This window comes from Simochromis diagramma, unplaced genomic scaffold (genome assembly GCF_900408965.1).
Source record: "Simochromis diagramma unplaced genomic scaffold, fSimDia1.1 OVJJ01000753.1, whole genome shotgun sequence".
NCBI classification, from domain to species: domain Eukaryota; kingdom Metazoa; phylum Chordata; class Actinopteri; order Cichliformes; family Cichlidae; genus Simochromis; species Simochromis diagramma.
This window is the reverse complement of record NW_024387523.1, coordinates 10,415,481-10,434,862: the sequence shown is the minus strand read 5'-3', so window position 1 is coordinate 10,434,862 and position 19,382 is coordinate 10,415,481. Positions and strand designations below refer to the sequence as shown.

The 19,382-nt window shown below is 42.1% G+C and overlaps 2 protein-coding genes across 8 annotated transcripts in view; both read right to left on the bottom strand.

Moving 5' to 3' along the window:
- Positions 1-2,679, bottom strand: part of znf704 (zinc finger protein 704) — a 61,046-nt gene extending 58,367 nt beyond the window's left edge. The window contains exon 1 of one of the 2 annotated variants that reach the window (XM_040020624.1): positions 1,257-2,679. In XM_040020624.1, the coding sequence (XP_039876558.1) occupies positions 1,257-1,517 (261 nt within the window). In that variant the 5' untranslated portion in view covers positions 1,518-2,679. The remainder of the gene's footprint in view (positions 1-1,256) is intronic. The other variant, XM_040020622.1, reaches the window with a different exon arrangement.
- A 1,446-nt stretch (positions 2,680-4,125) lies between these two features.
- Positions 4,126-19,382, bottom strand: part of pag1 (phosphoprotein membrane anchor with glycosphingolipid microdomains 1) — a 60,130-nt gene continuing 44,873 nt past the window's right edge. For all 6 annotated transcript variants that reach the window (XM_040020630.1, XM_040020627.1, XM_040020625.1 and 3 more), the window contains 5 exons: positions 18,049-18,142; positions 17,641-17,810; positions 16,935-17,369; positions 7,360-7,419; positions 4,126-6,986 (listed from right to left, as the gene is read on the bottom strand). In XM_040020630.1, coding sequence (XP_039876564.1) covers positions 6,651-6,986; positions 7,360-7,419; positions 16,935-17,369; positions 17,641-17,810; positions 18,049-18,142 — 1,095 coding nt within the window. In that variant the 3' untranslated portion in view covers positions 4,126-6,650. The remainder of the gene's footprint in view (positions 6,987-7,359; positions 7,420-16,934; positions 17,370-17,640; positions 17,811-18,048; positions 18,143-19,382) is intronic.

The window sequence follows — 19,382 nt, the reverse complement described above, 5'->3', positions numbered from 1 at the left end:
TCACTGCATGCACAACTGCAAAACGGGAGACCTAAGCTCACACTGCATTTCCCATCACTCACAGATCTAACAAGTCCCCCCGAAGAGCGGGTTTATCTTTGGGAAGATCTGGCATCTGTTTGTAACGATTTAAATAACAGTTTACGAGATTTATGTGCATTTTCAGGCAGAAGAGTACAATTTACTGCTGCAGGAACTGTGACAGATCCACAAACTGTGGCTCAACATTTCAGCTTTGGTCATAGAAATAAGACTGAAGATTACAGCCTGCAAGTTTCTGCATCAACAACATGAAAACACACACACACACACAAGAAATGCAATCAAAATCACAGCATCAAAAAAAGTTGTTATTCAGCCACAAGCATTCCTCAGTCACTCCCTCGCTATAAAAAGGATGAACACAATACCCCACACACACACACTTCCCCTATGTTAGAAACAGTGTGCTCATCCAAGAGCTGAACTGGCCTTTTCTTCCTCGCACAATCTTTATTTGGGGCCACGTGACAGAAAAGCATTCAAGTTGGATTGCAAGGCAATCAGATCATCGCTTGTTAGGCCTACATCAGGACTGCAGATTTGGACACCGTCACAACTTACTATCTTGACTCTAATGCAACAAGAAGTGCGCGTGATCTCTTTTATAATAGCTCTTAAAACAATAACACCCTTGAGCAGAATGAGTGCACACAGAGACGATCGATTTTAAACTGTGTAACATGCATTAATATATGAATGAGAGAGAAAAAAACAACAAAAAAACCTAAATGTAATTAAGTCTTTAACCAAATGTGCAATTAAATGCCGGTTGCGCAGAATTATCTGTAAGAAATGTCACATTCACATACATATATGCATAAAATATAAGGCGGCGAGCATGCAAAAACCTCGGGCCGGTTATTTACATCAGTCTAAAACGCTGCAGTCAGAGCGTGTTTGTTTGCCTCATCTTACCCACCCACTAGCCCACATAAACATTGCGCAGGCCCCATCAAGCCCTTTGTCCTATATATCTGATGTCGCCAAATGTCATGACAGTCCGTTATATGCTTCAATATGCAAACGACTCCTTATAGCAATAACAGCATAATGCATTTTTTTTTAAATCCCAGCCGGTTAAATCTCCCGTCCGCGGCGGCGGGAACGGCGGCGGTGACACCGTTAAATCCGCTCCGTGCAGGAAGCGGTTAAACGCTGCAAAACACCGCACAACAACAACAGTGAAGCGTCGCCTGCCGGTCGGACCCACGTACCTTCAGGCTGGACTTGAGTGGTCCTTTGGCTGCGGTGTGGTTGAAGCCCGAGGCTATCTCCTCCTCGGAGAACTCCTTGAGGCTCCCGTCTTGCATGAGCACGGTGTAGACGCTTCGCCGGGCTCCCGCAGCCGACAAGTCTCTGTTTTCCTGCTTGACAGCCTGGACCACTCCTGTCACCGGGGCACCGTCCCCCGTCGGACTCGGCGCATAAACGCGGCTGCCGAGGACCGAGCGCTTCACCAGGCGCCTCGTGTGCATCTCTAAAAACTGTTTCACTGTATTCAAAGCCGGCGAGCCGGTAAAATTAAATCATTAACCGTCGAATTATAGCCGGTAAACAGCGTCGTGAAAAACACAAAACTGCAGCGGGTAGACTACGCGCTCCAACAGCCCTGACAAAATGTTAGAAAGGGGCAACATACTCGGAGGAGGGGGAAACTCCAAACAGCGTCCGAATGCACCGCGCACAAGCACCCCGTAAAAAAAGAAACAAGAAACCGACAAGCTCTGAATTAGTAGCCGACGACTACGATTCATTCGCCGCTAAACAACCTCTACATCCAACCGGCTACCAATCTTCCTCCGTTCGACCTGTTTGTTTTCCTCTCTGCTCCCTGCGAGCTGAGGGGGCGGCGGGAAAACGCGGACTAATCGCCGTAGTCGTGAGCCGAGATGACACTTATACACGATTAAGTAAAAATGGTGGCTAATACAGGGCAAACAGCTTGAGCATGGAGGCACGGGAGCCAGCACGTCGAATTTTTCCGCCCCACACGGCTCTGTACCCCGACACCCCGCCGTATGTGTTACAAAAGATTGCAATTTGACCGTTAACAGGCTCCGGTTCCAACTACTGCCGCATCCAGTCCGCCGTCACCTCAGACCGAGCGGGGACTCTACCGGCGGAATGCTGCCTGTAAACATGTGCGGTCCGGCGGCCACGGCGGTCTCTAATTGGTCGGCGCTGCACACGCCTCCACAAGCCCCCACCGCTCCCCTTCTCCGAAAGAAGGTAATGCAACCGGGGAGGATGCTCCATTGAAAACAATGACGCAAGGAGAGATTGGAAGCGAGAAGGGAGGGGGTTATGGCAGAGGGAAGAAAGGAAAAAGGCGGGAATTTAGGCTGTGGAAGAGAGAAGATTTGGACCAGGCAGCAAAGCTTCATGCTTTAACCTACTTGTACAGCCTACTTTTCAGGTGCCGTGGGACCTCTGAATTACTATGATCTGGTTAAAAATAAATAAATTAAATGAGCTGAACTGGTCTGCCTTTTTGCTTATAAAAACAACAGGTTATTTCCCTTTTTTTAACATGCCAGTTTTGTTCTGGTAAAACTGGTTGTTGAACATAAGGTCCGGGGGCCATAATCACCCTGGCAAAGACTTTAACCGGTCTCACAGTTTTATAACAAATAAAGGAGGGTATAACTTTGGAGTCTTAAATATATTTTCACAACTTTTACTGCTGTTTTGTTTTTTATAGATGGATAGATAGATACAATGGCATTGTTTTTATCATTTTGCATCTTTATACCAGCACAGTGGATTTTACACCAAGTGCAAACTTTCACTTTGAATTCAAGGGGTTGCATTCATACAGTCATTTTCAGATGCTCAAAAGTAATTGGAGAGTTAACCAAAGGACGATGATGTGGCTACTGATAGAAGTAGCAGGATAAACAGCAGGATGTGAAGTGTACAGGGCTACACTCTCCGGATAATGTCTCAAAGCATGCTGCAAAAGCAACCCAAAAGTTTCTCAAATCAAAGAAATTGGATATTTTTCAATTTTTCACCTAATCCCAGCCCAATAGAGCATGCTTTTCAGTCCCTGAAGAAAAAACTGAAACCAGAGAGAACCCCACAAACAAGCAAAGAGGAAATACAAATAAAAAATTGTGCTGTTGTATACTAATGGACCTAATTGTACAGAACATTGTAGAGCAGGGATGTCAAACTCATTTTACATACTGGATCATATAAAGCCCATTGTCATCTTAATTGGGCCTGACCAGTGAAATTTGCTTTTTAGTCAGTGCAAAGAAGTTGATTAAAATGATTAAAATATAGTTAAAAGACCAAAATTTATGCTGTTCTTCGCATTTTCCAAAGATGTCCAATAGGCCAGATTGGAGGCTTTGTTGGTCAATTCTGACCCCTGGGCCTTATTTTTGACAACCCTGCAATTGAGCCTGAAAAGGAGGAAAAGGAGTAGAAGAAGCAGAAAGACACAAAGAACCGAAAGGGGAGCAGAGGAGGACAGGAAGGAGACAACAACAGGTGTGAGGACCCTTCGATTAAACAGCATTATCCTTATAGGAAGAAGGAAAAAAAATACTTTACATACTTAGGGATGAATTTATATCATCATAAATACATTTTAATTTTCCAAGGATAGACAGCGCCCTCCATAACGTTTTAGAACTGTAAGAAAAAAGTCAGCAGGGTCTTATTAAACACTTGTGCCCAGGGGTCTCTAACTTGATGACCGGGGTAGTCCCCTTCCTTCAAATAATCTTAAAGCCGCCTCAGAGGGCTGTTAACTCTCATATAGCTGGCATCACGTACTAAATGAGACATTTAAAAGTGTGATTTCACAAGCTATCGCTCTCTGAGAACCAAAAAAGTCACGGGATAAATCTCTCTCTTTTGAAAAGAAAGTTCAGTTTGATAAATCAAGTGTGCCAGCACGCTGATTCATCGTAATTATCACCCAGCGTGGCAGAGAAAATACACCAAAGAATGTTATCACAGAAACAAATGACCTAATTAATGTCAAACGTTAATGTTTTTGGAAACTCTTACCCAGCGTACAATCCTTCTACAAGACATCGCCCCAGAGAATTAAAAGACAAAATGGCACCATTTATTATACTTATATATTTAATAGAACAATTCATGTCATAAAATATTTACATGCACAGAATGGAAATTGGACAGAGTGGAGTGACAGATGTGGCTATAACCGCCAAACCAGGCTTTGCCCTTTAATCAAAGGCGGGTGTCACCATAGAGTTGTCTGATGGTCGTGAGCGGGAGGAGGGGGAGGAGAAGGGAGGGGGCGGGGGGCAAATCATCTCATTTAGTGAGGGTGCTTCTCCACTCCCCCCCCAATCCCTATAAGGAAATATGTGTTTATCTGACCAACAGCTTGAGAGAATAATTTTTTGGTGCAAGTAAGCATCTTTTAGCGGTGTGTTTAAGTTTTGTCCTGATTAGATTTGGCACCAACACCCCCCCAACTTTGGCAGATCTTCCTTCCTAGTAAAAAAGAAAACAACAAAACTGGTAATTAAAGACGTTTTTCTCATAAAATACTGGGAGGTGGGTGTGTGGGGGGGAGTGTCATTTAAAATCCTCTTTCACAGTAGCAACACTGGGAGATACAACAGCATTTCAAATGTATATAATTTATTAATCCGATAGCAGTCAGAGCAGGCCGTATGAAACCATGGGCGAGCTCCAGCATGTCTAATGAAACACAAACCCGAAGCTGGAGATACTGTAACGCTGTAATATTCTGATGTGGGTGGAAACAGATGACACCGATTTTTCTGCTAAGAGGTTACATACTGTAGCAATGATAAAAATAATAACGACGACAAAAAAAAAGATATTTACAGCACAAAGCAGAGGCAGTATTCATTTAAAAATAAACAGTAACGAGGCAATTTCTTTTTTGTGTTTAATAAAAGTACCACAGGTTTCTTAATATGCATGTACCAAAAGGAGCTGTACCATATGTCTGGCATTTAAATGGATATTCTCAGATATGAAACGCCATCAACTTTGAGTTAAAATAACATGAAAACATGGTTGAAGTTGGGTTTTTTTTTCTTAAAACAAGTCATACAATCAGTGCTTTTAATCTTATTTTAAAACTATATGACTCTGGACATTGTACAAATAAGTAAAAGCTCACATTAAATTTCCAGCGAGTAACAGTTGATTAAAATACTCCTCTAACTACAAGCCTCGATTGGCACTGTCGTCAGTTCAAGCTACATAGAGACAGGCATGGTTTCCTGTATTTAAAAGAAAAAAAGAAGCGCTAGATGTTGAAAAGTGTGCAGCGATGTCAACTGCTTTCGATAATCTGTACTTGTGCTTTAATGCCGACAGAAGACTGTACCAAGAATAGACTCGAGGAAACATACGAAGTACAATAATACAAGCTCGTCGCGTCATTTCATCACAATATGTCATCTGAACTTGTTTGACCAAAGTGTGCAAAATGACAATATACACTGACACATTTATTTTTCTTTCTTTCTTTCATTTGTTTGTTGTTTTTTTTAAAAACAATGAACTCTTTAAATGCTCTGGGGGGAACACGTACCTAACTGCCACAATCCTCGCAACTCATTTTCATTTAGTATCTCAGTAAAAACGCTAGAAATTTATTTTTTTTTATAAATGCCTATTCGCTTTTTTCTCTCACAGACATACTTTAACATTTCACAATTACACAACAATAATCGTCTTCAAATAAATATGAAATTCACAAAAAAACCCTTTGACATCGACTGTAGCTCTTCTAAAAGAACAACAACAAAAAAAAGCTTTAAAAACGTGTTGCGACACTTCCCTTCTTCCTTCACTCCTCGTTTTCCGTTTTTTTGGCTCTCCACAGATGACTAGCGTCAACCTGCGACACGCTAAGCCCACACACATGCGCCGTGTAGTCTGAGCAATGACACGTGTGCGCGGCAGGGAATTCATCAGCTGTGTTAAATGGTGAAAATCTACTGAATGCAACCTCTGTCTCTGCTAACCGTTTGGCAGCAAAACTGAGAGGGGTGGGAGAAACCTAATTTCTTGTGGAGAATGCACAGTGGAGGTGTTGCCGACCTGACAGGAAAAAAGCCTAAAAATACACCACCTGACACCTCAATAAAACATGACACTGAGTCACTCGGAAGAAACTAGAAAGACTAGCAGCTGCAGAGAGAGCACACAAATAATATAACCTTCACGTGTGTAAGTGCATGAATTTCACCATCACTTTATGGCACTGAATTACTTTTTTCTTTTTCTTAGATAGTGTCGTTAGCTAACTATTAAAATGCTGCATGAGTGTTGCGATTGGATATTTATTTGATAGTTTAACTATTGAATATTTTTCTTCCACAATCAAGTGTTGTTAAGGCCCACCAGTACCGATGACATTCACCATGACTGATGAACTAAAGGAGTCAAGTTTGGATATGATAAACCGTACCCAGGCTGTAAGGAGGATGCTCGTGCACGGCTGGGTGGATGCTGCGGCGAGCTGTTTTCTGTTCACAAGTCATGCGCCCAAAGCATCCTTGATAGCAAGCTTAAAGCACTGCAGCGAAGTCTGTTAGATGCATCCAGGCGATACTGAGGAGGGGAGCGGGGACGATGACTTAAAGGCGGGACATTTCTGGGCCCAGACCCAGCTCTCCGACGCTTTCATAGTCGGGCTCCGCCTTGCCCACGTCTGACCCCTCGGCTCGGTGCTCGTCCTCTGAGCTATTAGTCTTTGGGATGCGGATGGTTTCGTAGCCTGGGTCTGTGCTGTCGGCGGGGCCGGGCTCATCGGGTTGGCTGTAGATATCTCGAACGGTGGCGTAGAGGTCACCGGAGGAGGAGGCCGGGACAAGACCTTTAATCTCCGCTATGCTGCTGTAGTCGTGCTCTTTGTCCTCCTCGTTAACAGCGTCGTCACAGTTTGTTTTGTTGACTGTGGAGTACACCGCTGACTGAAAGGCACAGAGAGAGAGAGGGAGAAAGACAAAAATGACACAAACCGTTAACCACAATCGTGTTGTTTTTCTTCTTCTTCTTTAGTTGGGTTATTACTCATCTAATATCGCCAAAAAAGCTGCACGTCAAAAACGGCACAACAGTGGAGATAATAAGATTGTTAAAACACTGACGCATTCATACTCAAGGACCCCTGCTACGTCCGCCCCCCCCAAGCACATTGTGTGATGTTATCTGACTATTTTTCCACTGTGTTCTATTTTTTTTTTCTCGGGTGCTCGGAGCATTTGCATTCGCATATCAGAGGAGCTGCTGTCTCGGGACCGGAGACGTCAGTTTTGGGAATAAGGGAGTTTAACACACACTTACCTCATTGTCTGACAGAACGTGGTTGTCGAACTTCGGTGCAGGAGACGGAGGGGAGTGTAACTGGAGGAGAAAAGAACAAAAAAACAAAAAAGAACATTTAGATATGGGAGTCGGTGTATAAAAGGAAAAGAGTGAGGTTTTAAAAGCTTCCACGGTTGCTTAAATCACCCAACAGCGTCCGTTAAAAGAATCTGAAGGTATGTTAAACATTTTCATTTTCAGGAATTTAGATGTAAAAAAAACCCCTCTTTTTAATATATATCAAAGCAAGGCAAACCCAATACAGCAAACAGAGCTGATCCAAACGCCTTTGAAGGAATCAAATTAAGACATAGTGGACTTCATATCGAGCTTTATTATTAAAACATGCTGGCAAACTATCGACAAGTTCTCAGAAACAGTACCCAGCAGAAAAGCACCGTGAGTATGAAAGAACGCCTGGTAGCTGATCGATAGTGAAATTCTAAAGTGTTCCCAGCAGTGGGACGAAAACACGCTCTGCATTTTCGCTTTAAACAGTCGAGCACGCGAAGCTACAGCTCGCAACAGGCACTCGTTCATTAAAAAAATTAATAAAAAATGGAGTGAAAGTCGGTAGGCAGCGACAGAGAATGCGATGCTTTTGTGCAGTCTCTGTCCACTCCGTCTTATGATCAATGAGAGGGCCATTAATCAAAAAAGCACATCTGACAGCCGCACAAAACACCTCAGGAGCCTAATAAGAATCTCAATAACCCCGCCAGCACTGACTAAAGAGTTTATGTCTAGTGGAAAATAAGGGAAAATATTGTTAGGTTTTTTTAAATTCAGATGTAGTCCTTGGACAATCCAAGGTTAACGGTAATACACTTAAAAAAGAAAAAGGGGAAATGTGTTCCCTGCTGAGGCACAGCACTCGATGCCTCATGCGAGCTACAACGTTAGGTACTGAATGAAAACCTGTGCTCGGAGCCCATCCATCAAACTGTCCACCGCAGCTGTACAGCCGAGTATCTTCATGCAGACACATGTTTCTCCAGCGTTTTCTCCAAGCACTTAAATCAATATGATGACTTTATGGTTAATGCATGTTTGGAGACATGATTACTTTTATAGATCCAACATACACTGGTGATGCAGCTGACGCCTTTTACATTTCACTTTAATTAGCCAACCAATTAGGCAGAATGCCCCCAGAGGAGTGTTTGCACGAAACAAGGACGTAGGTGACATGACCCAGACACCGCACCTCCAAGTTTGTTAATCTAATGTGAAGCTCGCCTCAAGTATTATTGCAAATTAGAGTGGAATTTTTCATTTAGTCGGACGCGCATCAAGCATCTAAACTGCAGATGGGTGTTAAAATTTGAGTCGTAAAAAACTCGATTGTGTCCGCGTGAAACATTTCTTTTATTAAACGAAGAACCGCGACAGGACGGGTGCTTGTTTTGTGTCGATACACATCAGGACATTACGTCTGACAGATTAATATTTTGTAAGGTGGTATGCTTATGTCTGTGGGTATAAGGGAGGATTATGGGAGCTTGTTTATGTGCACGTAGGTGACACAGTGATATACGGGGCAACAGGTTTGACTGTAAGCTGATTATAGCTGTCTCAGAGGATGGGCGAGTCAGGTGTCAGTGTGTCCGTCACAGTGACGCGCATGTTAAGACACATATATATTATATGAGCATGAATAGACCAGTTCAGGGTGTTGGAGCTGCATGTAGTTGGTCAAGTACATACGGTTAGGTTTTGCCTCTGTGAACAGTTGAGATATAATTTGAAGGAAGACTTTCAGCTTCAATTTAAGGGGTTCAGCAAAAGAAATGCATTAAATACAGGCCTTTTTATTTCTGCAGCCACCTGTAGTTGCAACTTGTTTGTGGGTCTTTCTGCCTTCAGTAACTTAGAAGCTGCTTTAGTGGGCAGGAAATCAGGTGACTGACTTCAAGAGTATCACATTTCTTTGAGAAACTTTTGGGTTGCTTTTTCACTTCACTTTGAATCATTATCCATTTTTGCAGTGACGCATGTTCCAATCAGTTTAGCAGCATTTGTCTGAATCTGATAAGGGAGTATAGCCCTGTACACTTCACAATTCATCCTGCTGCTTCTATCAGCGTTCACATCATCAATAAACACCAGTGTCCCAGTTTTACAGGCAGCCATACATGCTCATACCATAACATTGTCTGCAGCATGTTTGTTCATCTCTATTTGGTCCTAAGAATTTTTTAGTGCGGGCAAAGTCTAAGCTGGACTTCATGTTCTTGAGTGTAACCAGTGGTTTGCACCTCTTTTAAGCTCTCTCTGTTTCTCCATACCTTGTAGACCAGGGGTGTCAAACACGATGCCCGGGGATTAGAATCAGATTCCATTCCAGCCTACTGGATGTAAAGAAGGGAATAAATTTTGGACGTTTAACTGCATTTTCAAAGTTTACAGCTTTATCTCGACTGATAAAGAGAACCCCCATGGCCATTCATGCTACACCAAAGTAATTAGACCTCATTTTGACAGTTCCATTGAACAGCTATGATAACACTTTGAGAAGAACCTTCACACAACACTGAAAATGCTTCAGTTGAGCCTTTGAAAATGGGGTACTATGTACAAAAATGGCTAAAATTCCTAAAAAGTTAATGCAATAATTTTGTGAGACCACTTCAATTAAAGCTGAAAGTCTGCACTTCAATCACATCTTGACTGTTTGATGTTCACCACCAACTGCGATGGCGTACAGCCGCAAACTTGTAAACTACATTAAGACTAATATATATTCTCTCCCATACCACAAAATCCATCAATAGTGATTCTCTTTAGCAACAGCTCAGCAGTGCTGACACGCCACATATCACAGTTCACCTGGACCGTGCCCCCCAATGTATACCCCGGCAGCCCAGAGGCTGGGTCAAATTCATTTCCTGCACCTTGCATGAAAAGCCTGCAGGCGACACACAAGCAAATGACTGCAAACAAGTGTTAGTGCTGTTTATGGCAGTTCAATCACTGTTCAGTGCACACAATCACAGAAGCCGCGAAGAAAAGGTCACAAAGGCTGCGGACGTGTGTTTCAGTGTAGCTGCAGCAAATATTACAATAATAATAAGCAGGTGTGTGTGTGTGTATGGAAATTTACTGCATATAAGAAAAAAGTGCCACTGTGTGTGTGTGTGTGTGTGTGTGTGTGTGTGTGTGTGTGTGTGTGTGTGTGTGAGAGAGCAGCATTTACTGAGCTGCTACCTGGGGGGGATTCCTTTCAGACATTTACATTCAAGCACCTCTGAGATTGCCTGTGTGTGTGCGTAAGAGACAGAGACGGAGAGAGAGTTTCTATAGCCCATATCATCCATCATGAAGCCAGACTAACTGTCGTAGAGATGGTGGCCAGCTGGTGCTCACTAGGCGCGCGCACACTCACACACACTTGGTCAGACAAGACAAATCACAGACGACTCCTGGTCATACATGGGCGTAAACCACAGGGAGCCAAGAACATTCATGCTTAACCTTAAATACGCCCCAGGGTGTCTATGCGTAGCAGAATATATGTAAACACACACACATCATAAAACCTGCATGTGTGTTTGGTGTGTGTGTGTGTTTAACTTGAGGGGATGGGGGAAACTAATATATATGCGGGTGGATGTTAAATTCTGTGTATTTTAAAAATGTGCAAGTGTGTGTGTGTGTGGGTGTATGGTTTCCAGAGCTGTGTGAAGATACATTTGGAATTTGCAAGATTAAGATTTTATCACAGATATGGGGGTTAGACGAGGCCATGCCTGCTGTCCAAACGAGCAGCAGTGATGAACTAATAGGCTACAAAAACACCAGAGACAAAGGAACAAAGACGTGTGAATAAAGTAAAAAGATACATCAACACAGAAAAGAGGGACCCAAACCTAAAGTTCAGAAAAATACAGAATAGTTCCGGTTTATAATAACATGGGTCTTCTTGTTGCTTAGTGCTGTTATTTGTATCAGTTGCAACAACTTACAACATTACTAAGAGGAAAGCAGCAGTTAGACAAACGAGCAACCAGACAGATTATCATAAAGAGCGTATTTAAAGCAAGGACAGTAAAAACATAAATAAATGGATTTATCTTCCGAGTTGGAAAAGCAAAGCCAATGTGGAGGTCCCTCAAACCTGCATTCTATCTGATGGCCACCAGATGGCGACAGCTGTGGTTGCAGAAAGACTTTTACTCCTATAAAAGGCTAATCCGCTTTCCTTTCGAATTTCCTTTCATCCACTCATTTTCAATGATATTAAATAAAAAATTTAGTCTATTTTGAAAGTTTTGGTCTTTACGGAGCCCCCCAGGGGACATGGGAGAAAAAAAAAATTAGGGAGGAAAAAAAAAAATTAGGGAGGAAAAAAAAAAAATTAGGGAGGAAAAAAAATAATTAAGACGGACTTTTGCGAGAGCTCGCAAAAGTATTGCGAGATCTCGCAATAAGTATTGCGAGCGCTCGCAAAAGTATTGCGAGATCTCGCAAAAGTTTTAGCCGCATTCTTCGGAGGCCGCCAGCTCGAAGCCGACCGGGAGGTCGAGGCACGATGTGCCGGGAAAGCGGTGTTTCTCCCGGCTGTAGTAGGTCTCGACCTCCCGTTAGCTTCGAGCTAGTGGGTGTCAGATCTCCAAAAACGTCGGAGCTCTTTTGCAAATATGTGATGTCTTGTAAACCGAGCAGGTATCTGACGTTTACACAACTACATTCACGCCTCAAAATATCTTAAAAGTGTATTTTGTGACCCAGAAAGAGTAATATTACAACTAAGTAGCTGCCGCCATTGTTGGAGTTTTGCGAGATCTCGCAATACTTTTGCGAGCGCTCGCAATACTTATTGCGAGATCTCGCAATACTTTTGCGAGCGCTCGCAATACTTTTGCGAGCGCTCGCAATACTTTTGCGAGATCTCGCAATACTTTTGCGAGATCTCGCAAAAGTCCGTCTTAATTTTTTTTTCCTCCCTAAGTTTTTTTTTTTCCTCCCTAATTTTTTTTTTTCCTCCCTAATTTTTTTTTCTCCCATGTCCCCTGGGGGGCTCCGTAGGTCTTGGTTTGTATTTTAAACGGAGGATTATCTGAAGTATGATATTGCACGCTCATTGGCTAATAAGTTATCTGTCACAAGTTGCAGTCAGATGTCTTTTTACAACCAAGATGGCGATGGCAGAAACACTCATCTCCGGGTACTGCACCTCCCTCCCACATTTTAAAGACATGTGTAGGGTTAGTTTAACTGGTTACTGTAATGTTTACCGCTGTAACCACTTTAATCTAGTTGGTTAACCGACAAATATTCACTAAATAGAAACACAAAGCATAACAGAGCATCCGTGTATTTAATTAGAAAGTAAAGCAAGTTATTGACCTGACGCTAACTTATCTTAAGAGGAACAAGAATACCTGTGCTAAAATGCAATGGACCAACAACACCACAAACTCGTATATCTTTTTACACTGCCCCCTGGTGACAGCACACTGGCACAACACTGTAAACAAATGTATGTAAAAAGTGCTGTAACATTAGAAGTATAATTTAAAAGTACTTTAAGTTAAGAGATGATCTCTGTGGCAGGCCGATAATGTGATTCTTTGTCTGATGCAATTCTTTGAGCTGAGAGTGTGTTGGTTCTCTGATGGATCTCAGCATGCTGTAAGCAGCAGCAGCAGCAGCAGCTCTGCCCTGCCTTGTTCAGTCCACGATAATGAACTGCTATGCTTCTCTTTTTACCTTTTCTTTTACTCTTCCTCCATCTCTTCTTCTACACATCTCCACATCTCACCCTCTGTAGCAGTTTTCTTCTCCCTCATCCTTTTTTTCTCGCCGCCTCCTTGTCGATGACTTCGTTTGTATGCTCCTGGCTTTCTTTCTTTCTTTTTTTTCCCTCCTTGTCTCTCACTCTTCTCTTTCCTCCTCACCCGTCATGCCTGCCAGTCCTTTCCGAGTTTTTTCAAGTCTCCCATCATCTCTCTGTCACTATCTCCATTTCATCTATTACTCTCTCCTGCTCTTCTCACTTCGGCTCCCATTTTCATTTTTTTCTCTCCTCCCTTCACTCCCACACCGTGTTTTTTTGAGTTTTTTTTCCCTTCTCACCATCAAATTTCTTTCTTCGGTCTGCCAGTCTCCATAAAGCAGCACGAGATGTCAGCTTAGCGGATAATAATTGTAGCGGAGAGACACATCTCTCTTTTTCTTTCTTCTCCGTGGTCTTTATCTCAAGCCAGGCATGATGTTGAGAAGATGACCGACATCAGCTATATATTGGTATAAATTGCGTTATTAAGATGGGGAGAATGAAAGAGTGAATTCCTATCATTACCGTAGGATGATAAGTTTCGGCCTTTTTATGCGTGTGGGTTTGTCAAATGGAAATCTTATATTAAGACTAAACTGACTCAACTTTTTCCAACAACGTTCCGTTTTTCCTCGTGGAATAATGCCACAAATAAAGCCAATTTGCTCAAGAGAAGCTTTGCTGTGTTTGTGGTTGTTGTGCTTCGAGAAAAAACCTCGGCATCCCGTTCAGTAGCAGTGCAACATTTTTTGGGTGGTGCATCAAGTGCCATGATGCTACCCACTTCTACTGCTCTTACCCATTTATGTGATATCTGCTAATTTAACAAAAGTTTAAGAGCAGTTTGCAGTTTAAGAGCTCCAGGGTCACGGCGTAACTGAAAATTACAACTCTACTTATTATTCTTGTTGTTAAAAATGTAAAAATTAATTTAGTTTCTCCCCTTTTTTCCCTGCACAGCTCCATTAAAAGCTTTTCATTTCTCTGTTCCATCAAATTAACAATGTTCATTATGCAGATTCTAGCTGATTAAATCTACATGCAGGAGACGCATAACACACGCTGGGCACCGCACTCAGTGGAAGCTGAGGAGCGGCGAACACGTCTTTCTCGACCGCACGACTGAATCAAACAAAAGACAGTAAAATGCAATGTTATATTTTTAGGGTGACATCATCGTATCAGAGATTTATTTGGGTGTTGTAAACTATTTTTAAAATTTTTTATGACATCCAGTGCTTAACAAATTTATTAGACCACCACTCAATATATAAGGTTCGAGCCACACTTGATGAAAATTAACATTATTGGTAATTACCAAATTGTTTTCTTAATTTAATCAAAATGGACTTGATTTGATTTTCTGATTAAAATATAATTGTTTTTAGCTGAGAATTTTCAAATTGACCACTTTACAAAAAAACGTAATTTTCAGTGTTATTTTAGCATTATATTTTATATTTTAACATTATGTTTTTTTATGTTTACAATATAATTATTGTTATCCATGAATTTTCAAATGTGCTGTTTTACAAAAAAGTAAAAAATGTTAAAGTACATTATTATTTTTTTCTACTTACATCCCTGAACAGAAAAAAATAGTTTTATGTCTACAAAAAAAAACACATTTAAACAATTTTTTGACTGATTTGTAAAATTGAAAGGTGATCTAATAAGTTTGTTAAGCGCTCTAAACGACAAACGTTTTTTTACTATAATGTCTAGAACTGCATTGCATTGCTGTATTTTTCTTTTTTGTTTCATTCTACATAATCTTCACAGCAATAGCTGCTTCATTCCTCCCCTCCATATAACCTGTCCTCCCTGGCCTTTAAACACCCTCATGCTCTCACTCTGAATGCATTGTAGCGAATACGAATGAAATATTATCACTATCATTTTCTTTTCAAAGCAGTGTTTTGTCAAGATGGTCGAGAATGGATTCATACTTTTTACCGATCGGAGTATTTTATGCCAAGGGAAATTGAAAAATGACTTTCCCTGTCATATATTTTCATCATCTGACTAATGCTCATTTTCCCCGTCGTCACAGGTTACTTTTCTTCTTTCCTGCCACGCTTCCTCTCGCTCACGATGACACATTGAATGAAAGTTGACTCTAATAAAACTGCTCGCTCTTTAATCAGACGCCGCCTGTAATAAGCAACTGCGGTTATACAGTACAAATATTCAATCACTGGAACGCTCCTACATGCAGCACAGCATAAATGAGACCTTACTTACAATTCACATGGGGCTTTCTCACAAACATAAGCTAATAAGCACACCCACGAGCACCATCTTTGGTTGCTGGTTGATTCAGAGTGTGTGGAATCATCTAGCGTCCCCTTAGTTATGGTTAATGGATTGGAAAATGGAATTTACCCAAATTTCATCAAAAATGTTTGTTTTCAGTTCATGTTTTAAAGTTGTTGTTTTTTTTTAGTAGAAATAAAACCAAATTATGGTCCAGTCGCAAAAATGACATAACGTTACCTTTTCACATCTGTATGTAAGTATACGGAGAGAAATTTGCCTCAAAAGTGTTGAAAATGTGTACGATGTCATATCAGGTATAAACTAAGATTTCCAACCCTGTTCGGTGATTTGTGCGTAACTCACACGAGCATGCTTCATTCCATGCACAAAAACGATGCAATTATTTTACACATGCACACATCCAAACCTGAATAAATACGAATCATTTATGCACAATTTATTAAGTTCTCCTCATCAATCTAATAATTTTACCTTTCAAAAACCTTTCTGTGCGTACAAATGTCGAAAACTACACATATTGATGCCCACGTAGGGTTTTGAGACAAATTCAACACTGCCAGCTTCACATAGATCAACAAATGTAAGATGCATTTAAGTCCCATAAATACTTTGAAATCTGTTACAGTATTCATTACTGCTGTCACTGCAACGTTTATAGAATATTTATGAGCCTTAAGTACACAAGATCAGAAAGACCTCTCATTTATCTGAAATATAAATGAGAGGTCCCCCCCCCTTACTAGAACACTAAACATTAATGCAGTAGATCAGCCGTGTCTGTTTGTTGGCTGAGGGAGCCACACCTGATGTGCGGATCAAGTCCATCCCAGCTTCGGCTCAGCACTGTGCACGATGCAGACGGCAACAGATTTGTAACAGACGGCAAAAGATTTGCAATGTATCACAGTTAATTGCCGCATTACTGCAAACAGATTAATGTAACTGCCAACTTGACCTCACTCACTCAAAAACTGACCGCAGACTGACTCCGTCTTATTGCTGTTTCTCCCATTTTATTGCCGTCTTGATGCACCAAAGACGGTTTGAGGACGCCAATTCACTCTAGTAGTAGTAGTAGTTTCAGACCACGACCCCGTTTCAGTGTTATTCTACTTCAAAGGCATAAAGATCATGAGCTGATTGCACATGTTCACAGCAATGTTGGTGGCGCTGTGGTCTCTAACCAGTGTTTCCGCCAGTGTGACTGTAGACTTGGTTTGCGTTCGTTTTTACATTGAAACGGGTGTTTGATGGCATCGTGAAATCTGGAGCATGCCTTAGTGAAGTCATCAAACTGACATAATGCTTTCTCTAACCTCAAAAATGCCTTCAAATTTGTGAGACACAACTATAGTGGCATGTCAATTTTTGGTCCTCACAAAGATGTTTAAACAAGTAGACACACACACACACACACACACACACAGTACCCTATAGTCACTCAAAAAAAAATCTCCCAAAGAACTCCTAGAGACACGCACACAAACAAGCTTACCTCTCCATTGTGCAGCCCAGCCTCCGCGAGCCCGTTCATCATCAGCGCTGGCTGGTTGTCATTTTCATCCAGAACCTTCTCCGGTACCGGTGGCGGTAAATCCTCCTCTGGCTCCTCCTGAGGGTTTTGTTGAGGAACGGCAGCATTACCAGAGCGCCTTTTGGCCTCCATGTCTGCGCTGTGACGGCTCTTCTTATTCAGGTTGACAGAGGCGTACTCCGCCCCGGCGAAGATGGGCCCCCGCTCAGGTGTGCTTGGGCTGATGTGGCCGTTAAGAAGAGCGGGAGGATGAGGCGGAGGTTCGTCTGGACTCGGCTGGATGGTACCGTTTGGGAGGCCAGCCTCTGCAGGACCGTCTTTGAGCTCCTTGACCGTCTCGTACAGGGATTCATCGGCACTGACGTCACGTGAGGCCACGGCCATCTCCTTCACCACCTTAACATCAGAAACACACACTGGTCTTACATGCATTCAAAAACAAGAAATAACTTTTTGATGTTTCTGCCTCCTGGCTCGAAAATCACTCAATTCACCAGCCACTTGTGAAAAGATCCCTAGGCGTAATCAATCAATCAGTCATTTACTCAGTCAAGCAGCATTTAACATTACAAGCTTTAATCTCCTCCAGTGAGCATGTCCGAACTTACTATGAGTAAAGAAAAAAACCCATCATTCTGCTGTTTAAAGGTGACTTTTAAACACTGACCTCATAAGTGCTGTCTCCTGAGGGTGGGGGTCCGTTCCCGATAAGGGCGTTGTTGGGAGGGATGCTGGGAAGCTCGCGGTCCTGAGGGCACTTGGAGGACCTGAGCTCTGATTGGCTGGAGAGCATCTCCTCTGACAACTGGGGACTGGTGTCCTGTGTGTCCGTGAGAACTGGAGGGAAGAAGAAAAGAGTCAGGGCGAGGAGGAAACAGCATCTTTTTACGACTGCATTTAACATTGACTATAACACGAACCAAAGCTGACCAGCAAACACGCTTCATAACAGCCATCACGTGTCAGGAAAAAACACACTGCATGAATGTTGTATTATCATCACGCGGTCTAAATATTAACTACGCAGACAACAATGGCAGGACACGACGAGCTGATAGGAACTCTATTGGCTTACTTGTACCGCTGGTGAGAGGCCCATTGTGAGAGGTGCTGACCGCCGCGTCAGTCGCTGGACTGTCTGCTGATTGGCTGATGTCTCTCTCTGAAACCTGCACAACAAAGGATAAGCTCTTTGTCACTGCTGCACCACAGCTCGCAGGCTTGGAGGCTTCAAGCAGATAAAACCTCAGTCTCAGATTCTTTAAATTACAAAAACCTACAGAAATGAATTTGCACGTCTTCTTTATGTTGCACGGGATGGACGTCCGTCACACCTCCGTGCAATCGAAAAGCCATATGTGCGGTGCATTACCTTCAGGATCCTTGAAGCACAAATTTAAATTTTCATGCTTTCCTGACTCTTTATCTCGCTTCTTCTAAGCTTTTCCAAACACATTATTTATTACTTTAAGGTCATTATAAAACCGTTATGCATTCCTAATTAAGTGTAGCTTATTTTTACCTACCAAGAAAAGACATCTAAAGACAGCTAACAGCTTCTGCGAGTATGAGTAACAGACAGCTCTTGTTTTATGCAGCTGATTTCATATTAATTCATTTATAAGAGGCACTAAAATTGAATCAAGCATAAGCAACACATCAAGCCGAACAGGGTAAAAGGACGGCGTCTGTAGTGTCACATTAATAATTATAATAACAATAGGAAGACACTACCTCAAGGATACCCACAGGGTAATTTGTCTCCCTGCTTGTCTCAATAGGAGGCTAAAGAACAACAGCTGTGAAGCTGGCAGGGACTCAGTTGTGTTGCAGTCGGGTTTAAACCATGCTCTGACAGTTTCTGTGCTTGCAACATCATATAAGCATGGAAAAAAATCTGCATCTCTAATTCAACTAGCACAGTACAAAAAAAGCAGAAGAAGAAGAAGAAGAAGAAGAAGAAGAGTTTAAAAAAACGCTCAAGTTTCCTGTTTTATCAGCCTAAGCTGAGCAGAATCAACTCTGAGAGTGAGCAAACACTCAGATCAACAGTGAGAAGAAACTAGTAATTAACAGAGGACGATTTATCAACATGCACTTCATGCATAAACTGTAATGCTTTAGTTTCCACGACGATTGCTCAGTCAGTCACTAATGAGAGAGCAGAGAAAGTCAAAACCTTTCAAAGAGTGCACGCCAAGACTGCTCTTTGTCTGGGGTTTGCTGTTTTTCCTTGTGTGAGCAGAGGGATATGCATCAGAAGCTCCATAACTCCACCTAGTGGTCACGCACTCTCACAGCTGTCGGTGCCAATGACGTAATCTTTAGCTGTTTTATGAAACCACTAATTTTATGCTGTCGTTTCGTGATTTAGGCACACGTTACATGCATCTTTCTTTTTATAGTCCA